The following is a 23,171-nucleotide window of genomic DNA, read 5'->3' as shown; positions in this document are numbered from 1 at the left end:
GCGGGATTTGACCTACACTTATTTGGGCAAGTAAAGATGTTACAAATATTTACAAAGATATTTCTTAATAGTTCTTCTATTTACACAAGTTTGATTTTGTATATGTGGGTTAGGCCAGTTACTCAGAGACAGTGAACCCACCCCTTGCACTCAAGTTCAAATCCCATCATTGTAGTAAAATACAAGTCTATTCATTTTTATGTGGAAACACCAAAGCTTTGAACACTTTCTCCGAAATGTCATTGAATATTAACTGTCATAATAGTCATCTCAAACGCTACTATGTTTTTTTAAGGGAAATGAAACCATTTATAAGCCAAAATGAAGCACATAAGTAGATTTAAAGTTATTTATTTATTTCTCTATATAAAATTTATTAGTGCGTCCGAATGAGCCATCAAATGTAGTTTTCGCTCTATACTTTGGAAAACTTGTCTATCTGCCTCAAACAAGGCCAATTACGTTAGCTCCATCAATGGAGGCCAACCTATAATTGCCTCTATCAAGATAATGCTAGTAGCGTCCTCGCTAACCTCAATTGAGGTTGCAATATTAGTCTCCATAAAGACTAACTATTGCTCTCGGTCTGGAGAAACACTTGTGTAAAAAGTACTTTTATCATATTGTAATAAATGTAAAATGACATACAATTTTTGTTGAGATTTATAATGTCATGAAATGTGTGTCATCTTATTGTCGATTTATCCCACCGCATGACAAGTTCTCTCCATCAACGGATGGTTATTTTTATATTAGGGCTTAGCTAGTCCTTTTATGTCATTTGGAATAACAAGAAAATCCTCAACGTGGGTGTAGTAACTAAATTATGGGGTGCATTTAGAAGCTCTATAATTATTCAAAGAGTGATGTACAGGGTTTGGCCCGGGCCTATCAGTCAATCCCACACTAACGAAACGAACGGCTTCCAATGTAAGAATAGAAACTCCGTAAGGGTAATTATGTAATTCAACCATTACGTGGCAGCGGGTGGCGTATAATGCAACGCCTACACACCCACTCGCTCTCTCCTTCACGCGCTCTCTCATTTTTGTCTCCGTCCTCTCACCTCTGCTTTAAGCGCGATCAGAGAGTGAGGACCGGAACCAATCTCTGAATCTGGGGTTAGGGTTATCCCTAATCCGAATACCAGTAATCCCAATTCGATTCTCGAAACAGAGAGAAGCAAGATGGGCGTCAATTCTATATCCTCGGATACGAGCAGTGATCTGAACGAGCAGATCGAACAACTTATGCAGTGCAAGCCACTCTCGGAACCACAGGTTCTGTACATTCTTCATTTCTAGAATTCCTTTCGTTTTTGCGGATAATTGACTGGTGTTTGATTGGGAAATTTGGGGATTAGGGTTGGGTTGCATGGAAAATATAGGAAAGGAAATGGATTCTCGGGATTTTTTTATTTTCTGTTGGATTGTGAGGATTTCTATTCTGATTGAATTTGAGTTGGCATGTTTGTATATAAAGAAAAGTTTTCTTAGCAACTAAATGGGGGATTTTCTTTTTCTTGTTTGTGTTTTTGTAGTGATGTAATTCAGATTCTGTTTTTTGTGATTTTAAAACAAATTCTTTACTTTTTCTTAAATTTTTTTGCTTTGATTTGTTTACAAATTATTGGGACAAGTAGAGATAACTTATGAGCTCTATTTAGTAGTGATGCCGAAAATATGAGCTTTAAAAAAATGTGGCAACTATTGATGTGGGCTATTTTTGGATTTGGAAGTTGCTTTTCACCAAAATCAGTTTTAGAGATGAATCATTTTGTTATGATTTTGAGCGAGGTGCTGGGTATTTTGAATTTTTTAATGGAGGAGGGGTAAAGATGTTTTGGTACTGAAATTTAACGATTTTGTGGGAAAGTTGTGAAAATATCCCACCATAGAAATGGCTATGGATAATGTCTGTGAAGTATTCTATGTCAAGATTTGCTGCAGTTTTTTCAAAAAAGAAAAAATAATCTTCTGCTTTGAGTATGAAAGCCCTCCCTCTTCAACATCCACTTCATATCGTTTCTGAAATATTTGTAATCAGTGTAGCAAATAAAGTTCCCAATTTTCTCTCTTCTCCAACATGATCTTTTCTTTGTTGCTTCATTGTAGGTGAGAGGGTTATGTGAGAAAGCAAAGGAAATTCTAATGGGAGAAAGCAATGTTCAGGTGCAGTCTTTATTTACTGTTATTTCATTTTGCATGGGTCTTCTTTAACTCTTAATTTCTGGAATATATTTCAATTTCAATTTCTGGATGTGTGTGTAGTGGGAAATGCATCTTGTCTCGGAGACATCAGGGAAGCCGTGTAGGCTCCTTTTTTATTTTTAAAGATAGTATCGTATTGGACTTTATGTGATTAGTTCAGAAGGTAATATATTACTATTGTAGTTATTACTCATATAATTTTGGCTAGTATTGGTTAAAAGAGATTAGTGTAATGAGATAAAAGTGTTAATATTGTTATTCATCTGAACTAGTTGATCTGATGTTGGCTTAGGAATGGCTACTTTATGTGCAGGAAGGTTTTAATTTCTTTCTGTAATATTTTTATTTGTTGTAATGTTATGGTTGATCACTATCCACTATCATTGCATTACAGCTCTGTTTGAAATTCACTTGAATAGTTAGATCTTTCAAATTATACAGGGTGACATTAATTTTTTATTTTCATGTAATACAGCCTGTGAAAAGTCCAGTGACAATTTGTGGTGATATTCATGGGCAGTTTCATGACCTGGCAGAGCTTTTTCGAATTGGAGGGAAGGTATCAGTTCTGACTATGACATTTTCTATTCAATTCTTCTGTGTCGGTCTTGTCTTCCTTTATTTGGGTTTTAAAATATACTTTTGATTATTATTTGTCAACCTTCTTATCAAGGTCTGTCTAAATGATATTATTTTCTTTGACAGTGTCCTGATACCAATTACTTGTTTATGGGAGATTATGTGGACCGTGGTTATTATTCTGTTGAAACTGTGACGGTATGTAACCATCAATTTACTGGATTTCTTATGGTCCTGACAAAATATCATTTGAAATTGCACAAATTGTAGTATCATGAAGTACTGCTGTAGATTTGTTTTTCAGTTCCCATTCTAGTATACGCACAGACAAGTACAAGAACAACTAATAAAGAGATATTCCAGTGCCTTGTTTATATTTTGATTCTCAACACTTGGTGCTCAATTTGTGAAAAGCTTGGCACAGTTTTCATTTTGCATCATTTTATTTAGTGTATGGGCGGAAGGGTAAGGTTGTTTGCCTTCTCTACGTTTTAAAAAGAACTTCCTAAACTCTCGGTGTTGATTTAAAAATCACTAAGTAAATGAATATTGTGTGTGCATATACAATATTACTTGTATGTAAGTGCTTTACATTTGATTTAAAGGCACTATCCCTTTTTAATCAGTCAATAAAATTTTCTTTGAAATTCTGAGTGACAATCTATGGAATTCAGGCTAGCATTGGGGTGAGTGCATTTTTTATGATATATATCATATAAGGGCGCCAGTCATGATTTGGCAAGACAATCCATCCAGTTAAGGGCCAAATCTTGTCAAATCACAATGCTTCAATTTTTTACTGGCTTTGTATAAAGTTGGTTTTTTTTTTCTCCCTTAAAAATGTGTGCCATCTGATGTCTGTTTAGCAATTTTTCATTATTTTCATGCTTTTAAAATTTGATGCTGATAATGATTATTACATTCATCCAGCTCTTAGTGGCCCTGAAAGTGCGTTATCCTCAGCGTATCACTATTCTCAGAGGAAACCATGAAAGTCGTCAGGTATTTTGCCTTTCACCAAGTTATTTTGACTTATTTCGTCTTGATTTCAGCAGCTGCCATAAAGCTTACATTTAGTTTCTTTTGTCACAAATGGTGTCGAGTCTGTTGAAAAAGGATATTTTGTTATTGATTGTTTTTACTTGGTACAGTGCTGGTTCTATGACTATACAATAATAATCTACCGTGCGTTTATAAAATTTAAATTGTGCTGGAGCATTGATCTGGAGACCTGTTTATAGCTTCATATTTTTTTTTATTTTTTTTTTTTTTGACAGATTACTCAGGTTTATGGGTTTTACGATGAATGTCTTCGAAAGTGAGTATTCTGCGCACACCTTTCTTTAGTGTAAAGAATCTATTTGAAAATACTAGTTGCATTTAATGTTAAGTTTGTAATCTATGTCAGGTTGGAACGTGAATTTTGATGAAAACTTGTGAGAAACCATGAGGTTTCTTTTGATTTTTAATTTTGGGTTACCCATCGGGTTTCTTCTACTTATAGGAAAGAAAAAGCATAAAAACTTTCATAATCAACAAATGACTGGTTAGGGCAAATGCTGGAAGGAATATGATTAGTTGAACCAAATAAATAAACAGGATTGAAACATATGAAATATATGATTTATTTTTGGACAGGAAGACTCAAACCAACTGGGAGTATGAAGATGTGATAGTTACTTGCCAAACCCTAGCTCAAATGCTTTTTCTCCCTGAGGTCATAAAAAGTAGAATCAAAATTGTACCCATATCGATTGAAGGCATATTAGTACCATTTTGGTTACCATAGAAGGCATACTAGTACGTTCTAATCAAACTTTTTGAACTTTATCCTGACTGGTTAGCACTGATTCTCTTTAAAAACATTGGTTTGTTATTTTCATCTCAACAATATGAGCGATCTCTAGTGCAAATTAGTACAGCATAGTGCAGTTTTGAAAGCTTCTATTAAGTTATGCTGAATCCTTCCTATTGTATAGTCTGTTTGTTTAGTATATGGCATGGTGCAACACTTGATGCAATAAATCATGATAGATTAGGTTCAGGTTAACATTCTCGATGGACTTTCACTTCTGTATCATTCTCTTAAGGCCTGTTGCTTGCTTGTCATTCGGGTACTGGCTTGACATTTTTATCCAGTGTTGTAGTGTAAAAACATAGCCTTTTGAGTTATTTTAGTTTCTGGTCATTTGGCATTTCAGATTAAATTGTACTTTATGTTGTGGTTGTGTACACTCTCATGCATGTAGAACAATCTATTTGCTTTTAGATCCTCTGGAAATTCAATGATGGTGCATCTTCTGCTGATTTAATTACAGGTATGGCAATGCCAATGTTTGGAAGATCTTCACTGACCTTTTTGACTACTTTCCACTGACAGCATTGGTTAGTAAAAAATTTCCATTTTGTCCATGTAATATTATTGTGGATACAAATGGAATGAAAAGTGATGATTTTATAAATATAATACATTTTCTACGAGCTGATTTTGTGGTTTTCTGCAGTTTACTTACACTTCCTCATTTATTAGGGTCACTTTAATATAATGCAATTAGTGAACACTTAGATGTCTTGCTGTGTTGGAGAGGAATAATGGTAGGTCAAAAACTGCAAGTTTTTAGCATTCTTAATTAAAGATAAAAGCAGGAGAGATGCTTTTTCAGATTATTTCTTTATAATATATATTATATATATTTATTTATTTATATGAATATTTGGTGAGCTGATCCTGTTGTTTGCTGCTTGTTTAAAGCCACTTTTTCTCATTGATTGGGCTCACTATAATATTAGCGTGATTAGCAAACAAGTCTTCAGTATGTCTTGCTGAAGTATATTTATTTTAAATGTTGATCACCTATTATGATACTCGTCTGCGCTTATTTCTCTTTAGGTTGAGTCAGAAATATTTTGCCTGCATGGTGGGTTGTCCCCTTCCATTGAAAACCTTGATAACATAAGGAATTTTGATCGTGTTCAAGAGGTTCCACATGAAGGGCCGATGTGTGATCTGTTATGGTCTGACCCAGATGACCGATGTGGTTGGGGTATTTCACCTCGTGGTGCGGGATATACTTTTGGTCAGGTAACTTCAAATATCTCATAGGTTTCTTATATATTTATTGAAGATATTGCACCATCCGAAGTTCAAATGGTCACCTGAACATATAGTGTATATGACGTTTGGGTTATTGTCTATCTAGTTCTTACTGATCAAATATTCACTTTTTGTTTTTATGTTTCTGGCAGGATATATCTGAACAATTTAATCATACAAACAGTTTAAAGTTGATTGCAAGAGCTCATCAGTTGGTTATGGATGGATTCAACTGGGCTCATGTAATTTTTTTATCTGTGAAACTTGAGCTGTTTCATTGTCTTGTTTGTTTGGTACACAGCGGTAAGGTTTATCAATGATCTAACATTGTGTTGTCTGGACAGGAACAAAAGGTGGTTACTATATTTAGTGCACCTAATTATTGCTATCGCTGTGGGAACATGGCTTCTGTTTTAGAAGTCGATGACTGCAGGGGCCATACCTTCATCCAGGTTCTCTCTCTCTCTCTCTCTCATATACAGAAAACACACACACATTGAAGTAGTAAAACATGGCTAAATTTTGTGCATGCATGAAATGTGAACTTTTTTTTTGGCAGTTTGAGCCAGCTCCTAGAAGAGGAGAGCCAGATGTTACCCGTAGAACACCTGATTACTTTCTGTGAAGCTGGTGCATTAGTGCCATTTATTTTGTGGCTCTTCCGCTCTTCCACTGCTGGTTGCACATTGTTTTTGCACAAGATGACTATTCGGTTTAAAATCTAAGTCTACCTGTGTGGTTATAGGATTCCAAGACGATGTAAAATACACAGGTAAGGTGCCTGCTGATTTCACTTGAACCTTGCTGGATTTCCTACCAAATAGTTTGCCTAGCTGTTGACACACCGTAATTATTGTATCATATCCAGCAGAATATGTGGATATTCTTTTTGGTTTTTGTACTTCTATCTTTTTCTCCTTGTATGTTTTGCTCACCCTTCCCATTTTTTGGGGCTCTCAAGGGTGCATGGAACTTTATTATTAGTGGATGTTTTGCACTTCTATTCAATTACTTTTATCAGTGATGATTGGCAACGTGATGATGGTTCTTTTATGAATTTCACTCTCCCCCCTATAGCGCAAGAGAATACTCTCCGAGTGCTTATTGTGCAAATAAGTGATTGAATACAAATGTAAAGGGTTCGTTTGGATGGAGGGATTTAAAGGAATTGTGGTTGGAACTTGCAACTGTGACAACGCAGGTTTGTCTAGTTCGACATGAATGTGGGATATTTCTGGACATAATTTTTACTGCTCCAACTGGATCCCTTATCCTCCCTGCCTATTGAATTTCTTTTAGTAGGGTTGCCTTTTTAATTTCAACGTCTTTTTAAGCCACTACGGATGGTCGAGACTTTTTCCAGTTGAGAGAAGTTCCAAGTTATGCATGCCACTGCGCATTTGGCGTGTACAGCTGTTTTTTGTGTTTAGTTGATGTCTTGTGAATCAAGGCTTTTTTCGAAGGATAACATGCACTCTGTTAAGTTGACAACCAATGGCTGGCAACAACCAACGATTGAAGGGATTCTTCCAAGATGTCAATAAAAGTATCATAGAAAAGTCATCGACTCGAGAAACACTTGCAAGAAACGGAAGTAGCATTATTTTGCTATCCTTGATCAATAACAATATGTAATGTGGAAAAGTTATCACTCGTGTTATAAAGATTATTGGCTAGGAATAACAAAATAGTGTTATTCCCGTTGCAACAAAGTTTTTCTCCACCAACTCACCATTTCATCGCATAAGAGGATGGAAAAACATCAAAATGATTTGTTCAACAAAAGCAGATCAATTTTGACATTGATATCATCTCAAGTTGGCAATTATCGAATACTGTTGACCTTCAGTTTCCACAGAAGAGGCAAATGTTCAAACATGAGGGATTCTGCAATAGAAACTTAGGAAGCATAGGTAAAAAACTAGAGTCCTAAAACTAAACAGTTAATAACAAAAGTGAAATGCAAGGTTATGACAGGAGAAATGTTGTGTGTGACCCCGCTCTTGGGAGCTGCCCAGGTAGAGTGCCAATTTTTGCTGGGGTGGGGTTAAGGATGGCAGATAAATCAAAAAACAAGGCGATAAGGTGACATAACAATTGGTGTAATATGCTGTCCTATAAAGCTCACAATGCATTATTTAACCTCAAAACCCAATCCTTCCGATTTGGTTGCACGGTTTGTGCCTTTAATCCTAGACAGAAAGTTCACTTTAATGAACAAATCTTGGCCTTCAATTCCACGTTTTCATGTCTTGAATTCGCTGAAGTCGCAAAGGATTGTAACACTCTCTAATAGCCGCATTTAGTACTTTTAACAACTTATGCAGTCAAATATGATAAATTTATGATAAATTGATTTTGAATCGAACCCAAAATTTAGTCATAAAACGGTGGGAAAAGTCATTTAATGCCTCAAATGATAAATTGCAAGCTGAGCTTACCATAGTGGCTAAAAAGGTTGTATACTAAAACATTGTAGGCTCATAACATCAAGGTTTCGTGGTGTAGTTGGTTATCACGTCAGTCTAACACACTGAAGGTCCCCAGTTCGAACCTGGGCGAAGCCATATGCTTTTATTTTATTTATTTTTGCAAAGGGTTTAGAAAGGGCTAGGGGCTGGCGAAGCCATATGCAGGACAAGGTTTTTATTTTTATTTTTATTTTTATTTTTAAAATTCTCTTCAGTTGAGTCATTAGGCTTATTTAAACGATACTTCATCATAACCTCCATTGCCATTTTAATTTCCTCCTACACATTCAAGATTTGCAGCTCTGGGAATGAGAGGCCTGAATTGACCAAATTGTGTTAAATCTGGAGAAGGGTTTCTGTGGAAATAAGCAAAATCGATTTATGTTCATACTACAACGTATATACTATTTACAAAATTGAATTGAGGACATATTTCCATTGGGAAATTTAAAGTGTTTGCTAATCATAAGAATAATGAAGCATTACAAGCTTAAATGAGCAAAAAGGGAGGGAACAAGATCCACCACGGACCATGCTAGGCCCGCATACTGGAGGAATCGTATACCAGTATCAACATCAAATGAGTCTTGGCTGGAGAAAAAGAACAGCTTTTGGACATAACCTGATTGCTTCAACCCATCTGATTTTTTCCCATTACTTGAACCCTTTAGCGACGCAATGTAAGTGGAGGATTTTATTGAAATGCCCAAGGTGTTAGCTAGCACTGGAAGAATCCATTTAGCAAGAGCTTTACTGCAGAACTTCACAATAAGTATTGTCGGTATCCCCACAAGCATTCTTCCCATAAAGCCAGGGATTGTTAATTGTGACGTAAATACACGTGGAACTGCTTCATGGTGAAACTGATGGTATGTCTGCTGGACCCCAGATACCTGGATAACATTGTTGTTTTTAGTTATGAATATTATGCGAAAGTGTATAATTTAGACAGCACAACTTTGCATAAATTTCGAGAACAAGTTTCTATCTAAAACTATTGTGAATATAAGAACTAAGAGTATTAACATGATAACATATATCAATCAGCAATATGGATGATTCAAAATAAACTTTGGATAATAGTAAATGAAAATTTCAAATAAACAACAATGGGTGATGTTAAAGGATAAATGATTGCTTACAATTCCTAATGCAACACCATTGAAGGCTGTGTGGTACTCAAAACTTGGAGTTGGAAATTCAGGAGTTGGATAAGCAAAGAGCAATATGAAGCTCAGGGCGGCCCAAAAGTATGTAACTGCAATAGAAACAGTGTGCAGTAAGAATACATGCATACTTGCCAAGTTATAAATTCCTTAATTCATTTGTCATTGCAATTCCAAGAGTGTTAAGGTAACCCCATTCTAATTATCTAAAAAGAAGTCCAATAAGGTTTACGTTTCAGCATTCTGCTTTAACCTGAACCAGATTTATGAAAATCCATAGTACAGTTTTGGACATCACAAAAACAACCCACTTATGACTTCAAAGTCCCTGTCCCCAGTTTCTAAAGGGTGGCTCCCCTCTATTAAATAGAACAGGATATGAAAGCATTTCTAGAAAGTTTTCAAATCGCATTATGACTTCATGTGTTCTCATGTGAATTCATGTTCCTATCAGACCCAATTTCATGCCTGTTTCAATCTTGCAAGGGATATACTCACAGAACACTTTCTAAAATTGCCATCTCTGTATGGAATGTATCCCATATCCTGACATGCAAAAGCGCATGTGGTGGGCATATCTTCCTATTTGTGTATTTTCATGCTCGCCATCTTTGGGGCTGCCACCTGACAGTGCAGAAGCTTCATCTTACGTTATTAAGTTTTCAAAAGCTTAGTTTTGTTTGCTATCTAGGTTGTTTCGACCAAGTTATCAAAAACATACAATGGTAAGTTGACTAGCAGCTGTGCTTACCATTTTGTCCCAAGACTATAAAATTGTCAACATATTCATGAACACTGAGCCAGAACCTAAGGATCACCAATCCAATAGCAAGCCCACCTATGATATCAACCACACTGTGCATGCCGAGATAAATCCTTCCTATCAAGAAAATACAAGTTCAGCTTGGGGATTAAAGAATAAACAAATAAAGTAGCTGTCAAAAACTCATTAGGGAAAAATAAACTCACCTAAACCAATGAGACCCACAAGCAAGCAAACAAGAGCGAATCCAGCAAACTTAACATGGGAATCTTCATTCTGAGTATATGATAGGATGTAATGCAAAAGGTATCTGGAAACCCCTAACACAAGAGCAAATGTTCAGTGTATATATGACAGTAATTCATACGTCATGAACTTGACTTTCTGACACACGTATTGATAAAATGCTGGTTAGTCTTGAATAGAAAAAGTTTTGCTTCAAACTGTGATAAAAGTCTTCAGCCAAAGGCATAGCTTAAACCAAATGTCTTGACTCACTCGTATATTCAAAACCTTCATAAGCAACAGTATTTATAACTTTTGAAACACGTTTATCATTAGGTAAGCCTAAAGGTTTATGCTTGAGAAAACAGCTTTCTTCAATGTTGGCATTGGTTTGCCTAGCTGCATGTATTTGACAAGAAGCAAGTAAATACCCGGACAAGCAAACTGTGTTTAGAGTGTGAGAAGATGGCAATCCATATTCCAATGCATTATCTTCCTCATCTTTTGTAGCGGTTATTCTTCTAACAGGTGGACAACTAGGTCTAGGAGCTGATACCACATCCTATGCACACAAAACACAGAAAATATGTAACTTGGTATATGAACATGAAGCACTTAACCAACTTTATTTATATAAAAATAAAATAAAAATAAAAAAAATAAAATTTAAATAAAAAAAAACAGTAAGAAGGAACTGATTACCTTTATACAGTTCCCCATATAATCACAGAAAGCCATCAACAGGGTCATTTGTCTAGCCAATTTTCCATGCCCACTCTACAAATGGTCAGCCAAGAGCAACACACAAAAAAGTCTCATAATGCTGATTAATATAGCAAGCATACAACCCAAAAATGACATAACAGCAATCACACAAATCAAATTCACCATTAAAGGGAGTAGAAAAGCATACCCAGAAAAGCAAAGGAAGAAAGGCAGTATAAAAGGGCACAGAAACAACGCAGGACAAGCCAGAGAAGAAAGCATCCAAGAACCTATGCTGGTAATTCTGCATAATCCAACCAAAAAACAAATTCCAAAAAGAAAAAAAAAGTCAAATACAATTGAAATACACAGAATTGAATAAGAATGATCATCTGGGTCATCTTGGTTTTAATAGTATGAAACCTGGATCTGGAGGATGAGAAGAGTGTCTGTGGTGACATGCTGAGCCACCCATGGTTGCAGAAAAGATCGAAGCTTTCGAGTCACATCGAGATATGAAGCTACTATAATCCATAACACAATCCCACAGAGTGTTGCCCCTTGCCACACTGCTATGCTCTCCATTCCCTTCTCTCTCTCTCTCTCTCTCTCTCTCTCTCTGTGTCTCTCAGAGAGAAGGATCGGAAAGGGAGAAGAAGAACAAGAAGACTAGGAGAGACGAAGAAAACAAAGAAACCAAAATTGAAAAACAAACGGTAGGACTTGGACTTTGGCCAGAAACAAGTTTTTTTCTTTCTTTCTTTACACAATGGGATTATGGGTTTTGTTTCTGTTTTTGGGTAAATAAATAATATTCTTCTTGTACTTAATTATTGTGGCATTTAATCATTTTTATAGTTAACCCCGAAATCATTTGTCTGAGCTGCTTTGTTTTTTGGACATTTGACTGGCAAGGAGAACTGTCCACCACACATAAGAGAACCTTCCAGCCCCAAAAGCCAAAATATATTCGTCATTGTGCATAAATTCAATTTAAAAATGAAGTTTCTTTATGTAATAACATAAACAAATTAACTTATCAAAAAGTTCAATTAAGCACTTTAATTACAAGTTCAAATTCAAAATTTTCATTTGAAACTTCTCCTCAACTTCCTGCAAGTTTTAGCTTTATTTTACAAGTGATTGTAGCTCAAGTGGTTAAAAATAGTTACTATTACATCCGAGAGGTCATGTGTTTCTCCCCCAACATCGCTTGTATTCTCTATTTTCCTAATATAGGATAACTCTATGTTCTTTACAAGAATGGTTCAATATAATTTGTGTTAAAAAAAAATCTGCTGATGTTGATTTTGTATTTTTCAACAAAATAGCTTAAACATCAGGGAAAGGGGCTGTCAACTACTTATTTAGTTATGAGTCAAACCGAAATTTTTGCCACCGCGTTATCCATAAAGAAGGACAAGCAATATCAAACTTATGTTTAAATCTAAATTACTCAAAGAAGAAAAGGAAAAAAGAGGTGTATATGTGTATGGTATGGGTGGCCAACAATTGCAGAAATGTTTCTTCTTCTAGGATGGCCTATCAAGCTTTATGGGGAGCTCTTCAAAGTTGACCAACAACGGGTTTCATATAAAAACAGTTTGATTAAGAGAGAGTTCATCCTTTATTAGATTTGAAAGAATCTTCAAATCACATGTATTTTAACCCATTATGAAACAAAGTCCAAGTTGAGGATTTTTTTAATTTTTTTTGGAAGGGGATGGTGTTGAAATTTCAAATCTAATCAAATACATCCAAAAATATCAGATTAAAATTAATTAATTTTTTAACGCATGAGTAGGACTTTTTCTCAGATATTATACATAAAAATTACAAGTATTCAATGAGAAACAGAGCAAAGAGAATTGACGAGCCTAATAGCATGGGCTTGTAATTAAGTATGGCATTAAAATGATTGGTTGCTATGGAAGGTGAGGCTTAGTAGTCTTGGACCATTCACCTTGGCATTGGTGGGTGAAGTCGCACAAAGCACACCCCTACCCTCGGGGTTAGTAGGGCCTCCCAACCACAAAGGTTGGGTAGCAACCACAGAGCAAAGAGAATTCAGGGAGTATTTGCAGAGAACGTGTAGGATCAAGTGGCCAATAAAACCCTTTTATAAATACCAAGTTAAATTTGGTTGGTTTACCATTGCTTTCAAGACTTAAAGTTGTTAACATGTGGACCAACAATTTGATGTTCTAACAATACTCCTCCTAACTTGTACGCTTGAGGGCCCAAAACCTAGAATTCTAACCTAATACTGAAAGGATGCAAAATTTTGATCTAATGGCATTTAGAGTATTTTGTTGTTGGAGAATTTGAAATCAGATTTTATGGACACATTTGTTGAATAATTTGCACTTCAACGTTTTGATACAGGCGATATTGGAGAGGGGAAATCGAACCTTGGAGCGCTTTGAACAGTCGTGAGTAAATCGCTCATAACCACTTGCATTACTAAGTCCCTTATTTATACTTCAACCTTATACCTCAACCATATCCTGTGTTCAAGATTGAACCTTTTAATTAATTTCTTGGATCCAGTAGCCATAAGTGGAGCTCTTGATTTTCATTCCATGCAGATATAGCAAACAACCCCAGGTTCTGTGAAGATTTACAAGAACTGATGAGAAAACCCAAGACCATGGAGGCTAGAAGTTTAATGAAATAAGTTACACCACTAGGAGAGAGGCAACACTTCTTTTTTGCACCTCATCTCCACCAGATTTTCAGGCTAAGAAGGAAAAAAGAAGAAGAAGAAGAAAAAGAGAAAGTAATATTGGCTTATTACAAATTAGTTGTAGGACTCTTGAGATGTGTTGGGGTAACACAAGACATCATAATGTTTCAGCTACACACCCCTCTGCCCTTCAAAACATGCCTCTTAAGACCTGGAATATGGACATTTGTAATATAGTCTTTCCAATCTATGCTCCCCACATCAAATCCAAACTTCCTCTTTTCTTCTTCAGACATCCTCTCCATTAGTCTCTGAGTATTGCTGTTGTCAAACCTGCAGCAAGTGATTTATATTTTAAAATATAAATTTATATATCGAATTCATGCTTGATCTTAGTTTTAGTGAAGAGTGACAATGCTATTGCTCAATGCATCATACCTTCCACCATAAAAAGTATATGGCTCATAAATAGCAGCCAAGTACTTTGCTTGCTCAACTGATTTTCTGCAGATCATTTCAAGTTTCCGAGACAGTTTCCCATTTGAGGAATTTAATGCTGTTAACTGGCTTCGTTGAAGGGCATCTCTCCAAATGTGAGCAGAGAAATCTTCCATTGAGCTGAAGAGCTTCATCGATGGAACTTGGATTGGCCTGCCTTTCGAGTCCACGCACGGTGAGGAGTTGTAATGCTCATAGAGCAGTGTACTTAGTTCTTGGAAATTTAAGGGGTTTGCAACTGAGGAAGTAATCTGGTAGATATTGATGTCTTTTTTCTGAGCCCTTCCATGATTCGCAATAGCCGCCAAGGTTGCGTTAGCAACCATGTCAGCTGGAATCTGCAAGTAGTCATGCCAAAAGTCCAGCAACGATTCAGGGAATGAATATGTGATACATACATAGATGCATATATGGATGCTGCATACTTTTTCTGCTACATATTTGGTCATTTCTTCCTAAAATTCTTCTCCAATCTATTGCTCAAAATGTCATGTATACATATAATGCATAAGGGTCAAATGAAATAGATAAAAGATTAATAATTACCACATCAAGTACCCCATTTGGATCTACTAGGAAACCTGTGAGCTGCCCTTTTCCATAGTACAAAACAATTGGATCCATCATCCTGGGAAAATAGGGACAATAGAGGTTTAATTCAAAGCTTTATGTGAAACACTAAAAGCAATTTCTTTGGTGAGATATGTAATAGCAATTTCAGTTTCAAGGGAACTTCACACTTGAGATATACCTATTTCCTTCCATCCATCCGGCAAATGGTTCTTTGTAAGTGCTTTCAATGACACTAGGTCGGATAATAACCACTGGTATGTCACCTCTCATATTATCAATCAGCATTTCTCCCATGGCCTTGGTGAACACATATGTATCTTGCCATCCATATTTTCTGGCCCTGATTAGATGATAGTTTTGTCATGTTAAGACACTAACCAATGCAATTCAGATCCCAGTTTTGTCCATTAATGTGAAAACCAGTTCTTTCTGATGGGAAACAAAGACCTTATCAACTTTACAAGTCTAGAAGAAACAGATATGAATGAAATGGTTCAGTGTTCATCTTCTTGGAAACCAAATAAAGCATCAAGGAAAGGAAAATTGCAGAAGGAAGGGAAAATAAAAGAAAGTCAAGCCGCTTACCTTTCTAAACCCAGCTCTTTCATCTTCTGAGCCACCTCATTGTTTGCATAAGCTCCTTTGGAATTCAAAGCCAGATTTATTTCGTTTTCAACATCCAGGGGATAAAATCCTGGTGGGGTTTCAGATTTGTAATTTTCCCCTGCTATGCTTTCTCCAATATAAAATGGCTTTTCCATAATTCTTCCTTGCCTTTGTCCATTAACGTATGCTGTAAGTGAGAGGGCAAAGATTTTTAAGTAAAATTAGAATTAGCAAAAGCAATTTTACAGAAGGCAATCACCTATAGATATCGGTTTCTAATACTCCATGATTCTCCACACATTTTACTTACCTGTTGATACTTGCAGGAAGAGCTTAAGTTTCTTGCACTTTTTTGCAAAGGCCATAAGGTGGCAAGGTCCTTTTGTGTTTATATCTATAGCCACGTCATATCTGCGTAACAGAATGGTATGAAAATCTATCACAATCAGAACTCAATCTTACAGAGAAGTTCATACACATTTAGTGTAGAAATGAGAACTGCCAGAGGTAAAAGCCCATATAACCTTTCATGAAATGTTGTGTTAGCTGCAGAATTTACAATGACATCAACTTCTTTAGCAATCAAACCAGCTATATCATGTTCTAGCCCAAGATCTGAGTCACTGACATTTCCTACCACAGGAACTAGCTTGCTCAACATGAAGGCTTGATAAGATTTTCCATAAGTTTGTCTGAGACACTTGAAAAGCTCAGCATTTATGATCTACACCACAACCGAACACCAAAATTCAAAGTAAGGGCCAGGAAGTAGAAATAATGAATGGATTTGAGCAGGTTAGAAACTCAACATCAAATAGAAACATATGAAACACAACACCACAGAGAAACATACTTCACTTTTTAATCTTTCCATTGCAGCTTCCTTGTTTTTCGCCTTGATCAAGAGAAATATCTTCCCCACATCGGGCTGTGTCCTTAATATCTTCTCAATAAGAACTGGACAGTTTTAACAAAAGGGAAAAATGAGATTCACATAACACATCAAGACCTTTATCATATTTTTCTAATTTCATGGAAAATGAGCATTTGAAGAATGAACAAGATACAAGTGTACACCTTTTGCTAGAAACCCAGTAGCACCAGTTATGAAAAACCCTTTTCCTCTAAGAAATTTTACAATCCCAATGCCATCATGCATCTCCATCAAAGAAGTAGATGGTGGTGATCCACCAAAAGGCACCAAATCCTTCACTGCAATATTATTTTCTTTCTGGCTCTTCTGATCATTTGGAGACAAAACCAGGCTTCCTGCATCCTTCACAGCTTTAGAAGAAAACCCACTAGTCTTTATGGCATTGCCACCTGACCCTTGGCACAAAATTACACTCTTTTTTCTCCTCAACAAGCACCAGCCCCTCTTGTGATCAGACACTCTCAAAATTTTATCTGGTGCAATTGTTGATGATGAGAAAGAATTGAGGAACACAGCCTCCATCACTGCCAACAAAACTGGAAAATACAAAAGACAAAGTTAATCATATGAAAAAGAAAAGAAAAAAAGGTTTAACAAACTAAAGTTGTTGCAATTAAAAATGCATGGTTGGGTTGAAACCTTAGCTACACACTTCCTGAACCAAATATAAAAAAGGCAAGTAAACTACTTGGGCTCTGTAACATAAGAAAGATGGGTTGGTTTGGTCTGGTTCTGAACTTGGTCTCAAGAGAGTTAGGCAAAGACCATTTTGAAGGAGGAGGGAGATAGCAGTTAGGTGAAAATATGGAAATGGTGTTGGTGTTTATATAGGGAGATTTTATTTTGGGGAGAAAGGGGCACTCTTTATGCCAGCCCCTTTCACACTTTTTTACCAACGGCAAAGTTGGCGGGAACTCTCTTGTCATCTTCACTATGTTTGATTAGTGTTCTTGGGAGAGGTACGTTTTTTATGTGCCTATATAATTAACCCCAAAAATGAAGGGCAAAAAAGGGCGTGGAGCAATGAACAATGGGCTGGGGTTAGTATGTCAATTATTTTCTATTTTGAAATTGTTATTTGTACTCTAAAAAGGTTATCGTAACTTAAGTCCATAAATTTCAACCTACATTACTATCTTTTTTTTTTTGAAGAAAAATGTTTGCACTTCGAAAAAAAATCATATACTTTTTTTCTTTTATTAATTTTATGCAAAACAAATATTTGGATATGTGACTATTTATGAATGCAATCAGTGGCGGAGCCACTCTTAGACGATCACCCCATTTTAAAACTCTACTATATATTGACATGTTATAATATGCAAATAGACTTAAAGAGGCCTTGTTAATTTTGAGTATGACACAGCTCCAATAAAGTATACGTAAATAACTTAACTATGTTTAGTTTTAACATGTAACTTTTGAATACTTAGAGCATCCATAATGGGCTCCCTAAACCACCTCCTTAGACAAATTTTAGGGAGCAATTGTAAAAATATTACTCCAATCATACTCCCTATCCACCTCTAAAATAGGGAGTCCTCTAGGAGCTCCTAAATCTGATGAGAGAGAAATGACTCCTAGTGACTCCCTATAATTTAAGGATGCTTTATTTAATGAGTATTTCAAACCTTTATTTAATGCTAACTATTTTTTATTTTATTTTTTAATAGAGATGGACCAATCAAAAAAAAGTTATAGCATTTATGACTTTCTAAATTAGGGAGTATGGTTGGAGTTGAAATTTTTTAAAGAGCTCCTAAAATAGCTTTCTTATATTTGTAGCTAAATTTTAGTTAAGAAATAGAGATCATCATTGTAGATGCTCTTATGTATTTTCTATACTAGTATTTTATACATTGTCCTTGCCAACCTTGAAATTCTAGCTCTGCCCCTGCATGCAAACAGTTGACCTGATCTGTTTATAAAATTAAAAATAAAATAAAATAACCATGATTGTCCGACCTTTTTATTATAAATAATTTGGTAGTGGTCAGTTACCAAGAACAGCGTTTGTAGTCCAACGGTTAGGATAATTGCCTTCCAAGCAATAGACCCGGGTTCGACTCCCGGCAGACGCAAATTCCAATCTTTTTAGCTTTTTATGGTTGCATGTAAGGTGTTCGATTAAACGCACAAACGAGTTTTATCCTTTTTATTCCTTCACATGTTTCATGGTGGGCAACACAACCAACTAACCAAGGAACATCCATGACTGCCTTGGTAGTCCTTCAATTTTTCTTTTCTTTTTTGTTTGAAAAACTCTATCAATTTTTCTTAAGAAGTAAATTAATTGTTTTAAAATAAAATGTTGTCAAAAATTGGTGAAGAAATAGGACTGCGGGTGGTAATAGCGCCATTCTAATAAGGTGGTATATATCAACATGTTTGTTGTGCTTAGGGTGGTATATGTTAACATGTTTGTATGAAACACAACGGAATGACATATAGTGCTGGATCATTATTGATCATGCTGCCATTGCATCAACTTCTCAATTTCATTTTTTTTGGTTAATTCCTAAATCATGTTGATATTGCATCCCAATTTATCAATTTATGAGTTTCTTAATGCATATAAAATGAATTTTTGTATAGATTGGCCCAAAATACAACCTCCCACAATCAGGCATCAACAAAATGAGACACAAATCAAATGCCCGAAAATCCGGTATTATTACCTTCATAACTGAAGTTATAGCAAAATCTTAATTAAAAAACTAAATTTATCATCCAAAAGATTGGAAGAGGTCTCATATTTGAAACTCCCTCCTAAATTTAAAATTAATTAATTAATTAAAAGCCAGATTCTCAAATAACACCCTTAATCACCAGACAGACATCGAAGGCAATTGCACTGAAAACCAAACCCCTGGGACAGGAAACTCTGCCGAGCATCATGATCCATGCTTGCATCAATATAGCAGATCCGGAGCTCTTCACCTGAAAATGAAAGATACTCAATACTAATGTACTTTTCTGGTCCCCATTTAGTATTTCACTCAGCAAAGTCATATCTGCTTATAGACCATCTGCCCTAGCCCAAAGTCATACAAGATAAGCTAATAGCCTATAAATCAACAGTCATTCATCTAAAAAAGTGGTTCGAGAAAATGGTTCTGAAAATTATTAAGAGCTTTACTGGCTAAGCTCTTCTCATGTAGTTTTATCAATAAATAATGTGCCACTTACTAATGGTATACGGTTACGACAAATCGTCTAGGATAGATGCATTATGACTGTCAATAGCTTGGACACCTTACTTTCCACCAACTTCTTGATGTTGAATCAAATACTCTTAGCATAGATGCATTATGACTGTCAATATAAAGATGGTGGCACTCAGACAAGTATTGCATTAATGAAAACAGCATGTCTGCAGGGATGCAAAGGCTATTCATGGAAATATGACGCTCCTAAACCCTAAATCATGCCCATAGTTGCTAACAATAAGATGGTGGGACAGTTATTTCACTTCATTTTATTGAGGGCGGTCACAACTATGCACATATTGCAGCTGCTTGTTTAAGAAGAGAATGTTACAGTGAAGCCTAAATTACTTACTGTAGGACATAATTCTAGATATCCCTCGAATTGAGGTGATCACTAGATATCCCTCGAATTGAGGTGTGATCACACCCACCAATTAAGGTGCAATGTCACCCATCAAGATCAGCACATCATCCTCAACTCCAATGATTTCTAGAATTACCCTACAGTAATTTAATCATTCACTGTAACATTCTTTAGTAAACAACCAGCTGCAACATGTATATAACTGCAAATATTACTAAAACTACTGCACATTACACAAACCTTCATCCACATCACGAAGGGCCTTCAATCTTGCATCTGCATTCTCTATCCATATAATGTGGCTATTTGGATCTGTAGTAAAAAAAAAAAAAATCCAGCTGATTCAAATTTCTCAAATGATCAGACATGAGATTGATGATAGAGGTGTATAGGTGCAGTCAGAGATCCATAGTGCAGTTTCTCATAGCATGCATACTACTTTATTCAATGTCTTATAACATGTTAAAATTAAGTTTCATTTAACTTCTCAATTAAATAATTTTATAAACATCTGGAAGATACTAACTGGAATTAAAACCTTCATTACTTTTGTGCTGAGCTGACTCCATGTAATAAGCTCAACATGCAAAGGCATATATTGGTTTGACTTTATTTCTTATATATCTATGTTCTCTCTATAAAATAAAGTATAATCTCACTTCCACGAAATTAAAATAAATGAGGGTGAAAAGTTTTACCAGAAGACAAGAAGAGCTTACCGCAATCATGATTATAGAAGGATGGGAGCATATAAACAGCATTCCCAACAGCAGCTTCAGATTCTATAGAGGCTGCTAATGATGACAGGAGATCATCATACAATGCACCGACCAACTCTATTCGAAATGCATTAATGCGAATCCGTGCCAGTATACCAATGTACCATTGTTTAGTTAAAACTTCTAATGTCAAAGAAAAGCATTCTCCCAACCCAATTGCTGCTGCTAAAGTACAAGTGAAATAAAATCTAAGATGGAAAGTAATATTAAATTTCAGGCAATTGGGGGATACATGACATCTGTTCACCAGTGATATTTGAGTTTTCAAAGGCACTCCTTAGCAAGCGAAAACCCTCTTCCATCTGAAAATTGTCACCTTAATGCATAAATCAATTAATATTTTTCTCAGGTAATACTTACTTCAGATTGACAATATGCAGGGAAACTTTGGAGATCAAACGAACTGTAATCAGACAAAAATTTAAGCTTCTCAGTCTCTAAGAACTCAAACAAAATAATGTATTTGTCCAAATACTTGAAAATATTTCCTACCTTATTTAAGACATAGAACCCAAGAAATTACTGTTGAAGGGAAAGCATGAGGGTTGAAATTGTTCTGGAAACATGACAAACACATGCCCAGTACACGAATATTGTTTGCTAGAGAAGCCGGAAGAACATATTTTGAAGCTCCTTCTACTTAGTGGGACATATAGAAGAAAAGTAAAATCAACAAAATCATGATACACTTTCATTTTTCAAATTCTAGTTTCATCATATGCTAGAACAAATTAGCAAAGGTACTGACCTCTACAATCATCTCTGGAGATAAGCTAGCAGGTTGGAGTATGTCAAGAAGGTTGGCAGATGCAGCTCTTGACATGACCATACAAGCCAACCGCTTCACAAGTAATGGATATTTCAAACCACGAGACCTTTAGAAAGAGACCAGTACAAATAATACAATTAGTAAATATTTATCACTACCAAGTTGGAAGCATTTCTGACTTGACACATTAGTTTAAAAACTAGCATAACGAAAAATGTCAAAAGCAAGTTTTCATACAAAATTGTTACCGGATTTGGGAGCACAAGAAAATATGGAAGTTGAACATTAGTAGTTTTCATTTCACATGAACTATATTTCCTTTTTTATGTAAAAACAGCTTGGGGCTCATGCAAGGAAAAATAGGAGTACATAGAGTGCAACTAGGAGCAATGGTATGACTTGGTGGAGAAGTTCCCCACACAAAAATTAAGAAGAGACCCCATGAGAGGCATTGCTATGCAATGGCAGGAAACTGAGGAATTTACTCTTTCAACGAATGATGAAATGCAGGAAGCACACATACCGACAATAGTCATCATAAGCTGACCAATCTGCTCTCATCTCCATATCATGAAACCCCTATAAATCATGCAGCAGAAGAAGAAGAAAAATACATAAACCCAAAACATAATCTACTTATCAAAGAACAGCCCCTAACAAAAAAAATGTAAGTAAGCTCGGACTCAAACATCAATGGAAGCCGAACAAAGCACTTCTTTCAGAAACAAAAGCTCGAACAGTTGGTGGGTAAAACCCACAATTTGAATTGCCTACCTTTGCTTCTCGTTGGCATTCGTCGCTGCAAAACGAAACACGTTGGGCTTGAGAGCTGTCTGTGGTTTTCAGCTTTCTGAGGCAGAAATAACAGACCTTGTGGATGGTTGACAGAGAAGGGTGAGAGAGAACGGGTTTGGCCGTGTGTATGAGCTCACCGGTCTCGATTTTCCGGGTCGCGAAGACGCCTCGACCGAATGACTCGGTGAGAGCGACTCGGATCGGAGGCGGTCCGGGTCGACCTGGGTTTTCATTGTCGGCTGTGGTGACGGAGGAGAAGGAGGAGGAGAGTAACGGCTTGGTTTGGGAATTCAATGTTTTGAGGCGCGAAGCCCAACGACTATAACGAACCAGTCCCATTTTTCAGTCACTTGCATCTTTCAACCTCTATGCTTATACAAACTAGCCTCGTTTTTTTTTTTTTTTTTTGGGCTACACTTGATCTTGTTTAATTTGTTTGATCGACTCATGAATTTTGCTACGGCTAGTGGTCCACACACAATATAGTGAATTCTAGCTGTTAATGTATTGTAAATTTTATATGCATCAACGATCAGGAATCACTCACATGTGCGACTGACTGTAACATAATTCTAAATTCCTTTAACAATTATTCAAATTTGAAATATCTTTCAACATTAATAAGAGATATACAACTACATCAAGGATTTCATTTGCTTTCCTTAAAACTAAGTATTTCATTTGTTATCTTTAGTAGGGTTATTTTATTCTTTTTAAGCTTTAGAATTTTTCCCTAAACTTTGTT

The 23,171-nt window shown here is 35.9% G+C and overlaps 4 protein-coding genes and 2 non-coding genes across 7 annotated transcripts; 3 read left to right on the top strand and 3 right to left on the bottom strand.

The window, feature by feature from the left end:
• Window positions 1-1,027: 1,027 nt before the first annotated feature.
• PP2A-4 (protein phosphatase 2A-4) lies at window positions 1,028-6,891 on the top strand. The gene is made up of 11 exons (XM_008242940.3): window positions 1,028-1,280; window positions 2,115-2,171; window positions 2,686-2,769; window positions 2,916-2,987; window positions 3,720-3,791; window positions 4,067-4,107; window positions 5,108-5,174; window positions 5,680-5,871; window positions 6,036-6,125; window positions 6,228-6,335; window positions 6,443-6,891. The coding sequence occupies exons 1-11, from the start codon at window positions 1,188-1,190 to the stop codon at window positions 6,506-6,508; spliced, it is 942 nt and encodes a 313-aa protein (XP_008241162.1). The 5' UTR covers window positions 1,028-1,187; the 3' UTR covers window positions 6,509-6,891.
• Window positions 6,892-8,376: 1,485 nt separating this feature from the next.
• On the top strand, window positions 8,377-8,450 carry TRNAV-AAC (transfer RNA valine (anticodon AAC)). The gene has a single exon. It is a non-coding gene; the product is annotated as a tRNA-Val (tRNA).
• Window positions 8,451-8,707: 257 nt separating this feature from the next.
• SPP1 (Phosphatidic acid phosphatase (PAP2) family protein) lies at window positions 8,708-12,004 on the bottom strand. Its single transcript, XM_008242937.3, has 8 exons — window positions 11,637-12,004; window positions 11,422-11,517; window positions 11,211-11,285; window positions 10,940-11,070; window positions 10,490-10,593; window positions 10,272-10,400; window positions 9,497-9,612; window positions 8,708-9,247 (listed from the first exon to the last, which is right to left on the bottom strand). The coding sequence occupies exons 1-8, from the start codon at window positions 11,796-11,798 to the stop codon at window positions 8,837-8,839; spliced, it is 1,224 nt and encodes a 407-aa protein (XP_008241159.2). The 5' UTR covers window positions 11,799-12,004; the 3' UTR covers window positions 8,708-8,836.
• A 1,759-nt stretch (window positions 12,005-13,763) lies between these two features.
• Window positions 13,764-17,303, bottom strand: MS2 (Jojoba acyl CoA reductase-related male sterility protein). Its single transcript, XM_008242936.2, has 10 exons — window positions 17,150-17,303; window positions 16,654-17,046; window positions 16,430-16,533; window positions 16,101-16,300; window positions 15,887-15,987; window positions 15,556-15,763; window positions 15,149-15,310; window positions 14,944-15,025; window positions 14,338-14,735; window positions 13,764-14,232 (listed from the first exon to the last, which is right to left on the bottom strand). Exons 2-10 carry the CDS (start codon window positions 17,030-17,032, stop codon window positions 14,067-14,069), a joined length of 1,800 nt encoding a protein of 599 aa, XP_008241158.2. The 5' UTR covers window positions 17,033-17,046; window positions 17,150-17,303; the 3' UTR covers window positions 13,764-14,066.
• Window positions 17,304-18,519: 1,216 nt separating this feature from the next.
• TRNAG-UCC (transfer RNA glycine (anticodon UCC)) lies at window positions 18,520-18,591 on the top strand. The gene has a single exon. It is a non-coding gene; the product is annotated as a tRNA-Gly (tRNA).
• A 573-nt stretch (window positions 18,592-19,164) lies between these two features.
• SDG38 (SET domain protein 38) lies at window positions 19,165-22,871 on the bottom strand. 2 transcript variants are annotated; one of them, XR_016122720.1, is made up of 8 exons: window positions 22,406-22,871; window positions 22,155-22,210; window positions 21,611-21,737; window positions 21,095-21,164; window positions 20,803-20,982; window positions 20,324-20,395; window positions 19,700-19,825; window positions 19,165-19,450 (listed from the first exon to the last, which is right to left on the bottom strand). XR_016122720.1 is itself a non-coding variant. In XM_008242935.3 (7 exons), the coding sequence occupies exons 1-7, from the start codon at window positions 22,763-22,765 to the stop codon at window positions 19,332-19,334; spliced, it is 984 nt and encodes a 327-aa protein (XP_008241157.1). In that variant the 5' UTR covers window positions 22,766-22,866; the 3' UTR covers window positions 19,165-19,331. The 2 variants fall into 2 exon arrangements, 1 of the variants encoding a protein (XP_008241157.1); XM_008242935.3 differs by lacking the exon at window positions 19,700-19,825 and having other exon boundaries at window positions 22,406-22,866.
• Between the last annotated feature and the right edge of the window lie 300 nt (window positions 22,872-23,171).

This window comes from Prunus mume, linkage group LG8 (assembly GCF_029339155.1).
Source record: "Prunus mume cultivar Tortuosa linkage group LG8, ASM2933915v1, whole genome shotgun sequence".
NCBI classification, from domain to species: domain Eukaryota; kingdom Viridiplantae; phylum Streptophyta; class Magnoliopsida; order Rosales; family Rosaceae; genus Prunus; species Prunus mume.
Note: the sequence above shows the minus strand (reverse complement) of the source record. Positions and strands in the feature narration are given on the sequence as shown.